Source organism: Alligator sinensis, unplaced genomic scaffold (assembly GCF_000455745.1).
Source record: "Alligator sinensis unplaced genomic scaffold, ASM45574v1 scaffold211_1, whole genome shotgun sequence".
In the NCBI taxonomy this organism is placed as follows: Eukaryota; Metazoa; Chordata; order Crocodylia; family Alligatoridae; genus Alligator; species Alligator sinensis.
Window position 1 is genome coordinate 2,368,149 of NW_005842024.1, and position 4,599 is coordinate 2,372,747.

Here is a 4,599-nt window from a genome sequence, read left to right on the forward strand (position 1 = left end):
CGGCGGGGCACGGCCAACCGCAAGGAGCGGCGCAGGACTCAGAGCATCAACAGCGCCTTCGCCGAGCTGCGCGAGTGCATCCCCAACGTGCCGGCCGACACCAAGCTGTCCAAGATCAAGACCCTGCGCCTGGCCACCAGCTACATCGCCTACCTCATGGACCTGCTGGCCAAGGACGACCAGCACGGCGAGGCCGAGGCCTTCAAGGCCGAGATCAAGAAGACGGACGTCAAGGAGGAGAAGAGGAAGAAGGAGCTGGTCAGTCCCGGCCCGGGGGGTGGGGAGCGGGGCCCCTCCCCCGCCTGCATCAGCCCCGGGGGCCGCTGCAGAGCCCTGCTTCCCCGCGGCGGTGCCCGTGACCCGGCCCACCTGCCCCTGCCCCTGCTCCCCCGGAGGAGCCCGCTTCCACCATCCCACCTAGCTCTTCCCCGCAAAACCCAGGGGCTGCCTCCAGCCTTCCCCAGCCATCTCCTCTCTCCCTATATTAAAAAAAAAAAACAGAAGAAAAAGAAGCTCGCATTTAATTTCTGAAGGCTGTAAAGAGCCTTGCAAGGCTCCGGGGAGGGAATCAGCCTGTCCTGGCTACTCAAAGAAAGGGAAGCCTCTGGGAAGGGTCGGGGGAGAAAGCCCGGGTTGTCCTTGCGTTTATCAATCCAGATGGCTCATCTCGCGCCGGGGAGCCTGGGTGGCGATCGGTGCTTTCCTGCTGTGCTGGTGCGGGACAAAGGGAGGGTGGGCTCCCTTCGGCAGGCCTGGTGCTAGGCTGTTATGGGGAACGTTACCTCGGGAGAGGCCCTCGCCAAGACGTGCAAGCCTTTGGCCTGCGATCAGCTACAGTCTCGAGGCGATCGCGGACCTGTTAGGGAAGTGGGGCTCCCGGCAGAAGAACTGGCCACTGAGCGCCCATGTGTGTGCGCAGAAATATAATGTGCGTTTGCAACCAGCTGCCCCTCCCTTCCCGAGATCGGATGGGCCAAGGCTGCGAGGAGCAGGATGGGATCTTGGAGAGGTGCTGAATCTGGGTCCGTGGCACCAAGGAGTGATGTTGAAACGGGTGAAGGGGCGCGCTTGCGGACTGCACCCGGCCAGCCTAGCGATGCAAAGCGAAAGGGAAAATAAAGCACTTGAAGCCGCCTAGCAAAGGCCCGGGCCCAGGCTCCGGCTGCTCCCTGTCGCTGCCAGGCCTCCGAGTCGGGCTGGAGTTGAGACAGGCGCTGAATCGGAGCGGGGCCGAGCCGAGCGGCAGGGCCCCTGGGTCCAGATCTCTGCCCGCGGCTCCAGGCTTGAGGGGGCGGCGTGATCTAGAGGGGAAAGGCCCATAATGAGCTAACCCCTCGCTCTGTTTCTCTCCCCTGTCACCGCAGAACGAGATCTTGAAAAGCACAGTGAGCAGCAACGATAAGAAAACCAAAGGGAGGACTGGCTGGCCGCAGCACGTCTGGGCTTTGGAGCTCAAGCAGTGAGGAAGGACTCGAGGAGATCACCGTCTCCTCCTCCTCCTCCCGGACTCGTGAGAGAGCTCTGATCCGAGGACTCTTTTGTGTTTGGAATCATCCAGTTAATTTATGTGCAATTTCCCCCCACTCCCCCCACCATGTGGATATCCGAAGACAAAGCATTCCATATTTTAATATGAAGAGGAAGCGCCAGCTTGGTAAGGGGTAAAGTCTCAATAGTTTCGTGAATGTGATTGCTCTGTACAGACCCCACGGGTAAAGATAGAAAAGGTGGGGGGCGGGGGGGAAAGGACTCCCTGGCATTAGTGTGTATGTGAAGTGTATCTCTAATTCTGGCCCTTTTTGGATATAAATATTCATGGGATTCTAAAGTTATATTTCAGCAGAAACAGTTGCACCACTGCTCCAGCTGACTTGGTATTTAGTGTCGTCATTTTGTTGTGGTCGTTCAGTATTGGCAGATGTTTTCAACAGTTATTTGTTATGTGCACTTCCGTCCTTAAGGAAAAGAAGAAGAAAGTGGAGTTTAATTAATATTGAAGGTGTAAACGTTGTAAGTATTCAATAAACCACTGTGTGTGTTTTTTTTTTTTTTTTACAAAAAAAAGAAATCTTTTTATGTTTTATACCTCAGAATGTGTTTAAATGACGCTGTTTATAGTTATCGTAATATTTAAGATATTCGCAAGTAAACTAAATTATAAAGATGGCTTCTAAGTTTATTTTTAAACCAGTCACCGAGCTGGAAGGGGGGGGGAAAGGGGTCCTGGCCGCAGGATTTTTAAAAGACAGTTTAAGATAACTACATAGTCATGATGGCAGCTTGTTTCGCGCCTGGTATTCACTGCTCGCGAGGCGCAGACCTTGATCAACCCAGCAAACGCAGGCTGGCCTAGGCCAGGTGATTCTTGCAGGGTCCGGCACTACTGAAGCACTAGTCGCTCCCAAAACTTGGGCAAACGCTGGGTTATAAAAACTGTGCCGTGACCGCCGGGGAGGTGTCGTGTCCGGATTAAATCCGGGCGTTTATTTCATTCACCTGGGGTGGGTTGTTTCCCACAAAAGAAATCTGCGCAGAAAGATGTTGCTGGGAGAAGGAGCTTTAATCCATCCCGATCTCCCCGCGTCTGGGCTGGGGACAGACAAGGGAAGCGTTAGAGCTCTACCTGTTACAGAATCACTTGGAGGAAATTTTTACGTCGAGTAAGAAATAGTGAACAAAGCCAGGGACTCGAGAGGGAGGGGGAGAAATGGAAGATTTACAATGAGCGATGGTGAACTTAATATTAACTTTGCGGTTCCCCAAACTCTCCTGGGCTGAGCTTTCCAATCTGCCTCACTGAGCACTTTTTTGTTTGTTTGTGTATCCTCTGCTGTCTCTAGACCCGCTCCTGCCTCCGAGTGAGATATATCTATATATTTATATAACAGATATAGATATAAAATATGTAAAGCTTCTTTCTTCGCCGCCACCACTTCCCCTCCCCTGTATATCAGCAATTTAAATGGCACCCTGCATTCCCCCCACCCAGACCCGAAATTGACTAGCCCTAGTATATTACGATGATCCGGGCATTGGACTGGGCCTTTCACTCCCTTTTTACATCTGGAAACTCAAAGTTGTCAGCTACTAAACTTTTTTTTTTTTTTTAACTTGTGTAAAAAGCTGTTTTCTCAAGGAGGCTACCCCGAGTGTACCTGGCTTTCAGGGATTAGGCAAAAGGGTTTCCACTGTTCATCTAAACCGCAGTCTTATATTTCTGCGGCCTCCGGCTGCCTGAATGAATGCAACCTAAATCAATCTGATTCTCTCCCTCCAGAGTCAGGGACACATACCCGCTTCCCTTCCTCTGTGCTCGCGCCTAATGAAGTGACTTGTGACGAGCTCTGACAATAAGAGCAGGTAGATTTGCAATTGCCCGTAAAAAGATGAGAGCGCCCTCGCCCCGTTGCCCAGCCGGCTCTGACGACGGGGAGGTTGAAGGGTTAGAACAACTGGCCCGAAGTGGTGTGCCCTTTCTCCTTTCGGGTCAGGCATCCCAGGTTTGTGCTTGGGTGTGGGTCTGTGTTTACAGGCACTTGCCTTTTTTTTACCACTTGGAAAGAAGAGTCTCCCCTTTTGTTTTTTTTTTCCCTTGCCTGCTGGCTTCCCGGGTGATGATAAAGTGGCAGATCTCCCCTTTTCTCTCCCGCCCCTTCTGCTCCTTGTGTGATTATCGCTGTTACCCTCGTCTGAGCGGATCCAGTGGTACCTTTAACCTGGGAGACCCAGCAACGTACTTGGTGTCAGGAGTTCAGTCTGGAGAGGGAATCACTGAAAGTGTTTTACCTTTTTCTGTCTCGGGGGCGGCTGTGTGTTTGCTAGCCAGGTTCACTTCTTGACTGTATTACTTACACACACGCGGCTCCTTTAGCAAGCTGGCTTTGTAACAATCCTGCTGTTCCAACTCTTTAAAAATGTCATTTTTGCTTCGTGCTCTACGCGCTTTCTTGCCCAGAAGAGCGGCCCCGGCTGGGCCTGCGGTCTGTCTGAACCCCGGATCAGGGTGCTGCTGGGAACAGAGCTGCCTTTGCAATTGTCCTCCAATCTGATCAATTGCCTCCCCCCACCCCCTTGGAAATGTATTCTCTGGAACTGCTAAGAGGTCTCTATTTTAATTGCTCCATAATGAGGATGTTGCCATTTTCTCAGGAGCAATCACTCCTGGAGCTAAATCAGGAGAGCCCTAGACAGGCCGGAGCCGACAAAAATGTAGGTTTTGACGTTAAAAGCTAAATGGGGAAGTGAGGCGGTAGAAGGTAAATTGATGGTAGCTTGGGATGTCAGGGCCCTGGCCCCTGATCGCGGAGTGGAGCGGTGGGCCTGATAACAGCCTGATCGCTGAACCAGGCGCTCTTTCCCAGTCCTGCGGCAGCTATCTGGGGAAAGACTTTTAAATGAAATTGTATCTAGGTTCTTAAGGTCATTACTAAAGATATTTGCCGCCTCATATATTCCGCGTCTGCCCTCCTTGATAACTACTCAGTGACACAGACTTTGCAGTGATATCAAGGCACTTAGGAGCAGTTAGCGCAGAGAAAATGGCAAGGGGAACCCTGCCAGATGCTAGTTAAGGACTGCTTAAAGCTCTCCATGTTCTGC

At 52.1% G+C, this 4,599-nt stretch overlaps 1 protein-coding gene across 1 annotated transcript; it reads left to right on the plus strand.

Moving 5' to 3' along the window:
- Positions 1-6: 6 nt before the first annotated feature.
- On the plus strand, positions 7-2,170 carry HAND2 (heart and neural crest derivatives expressed 2; the record flags this gene model as incomplete). The annotated part of the gene is made up of 2 exons (XM_006022230.3): positions 7-258; positions 1,365-2,170. Coding segments are annotated over 2 exons (351 nt in total), but the record flags the coding sequence as incomplete, so codon positions are not given.
- Positions 2,171-4,599: the final 2,429 nt, after the last annotated feature.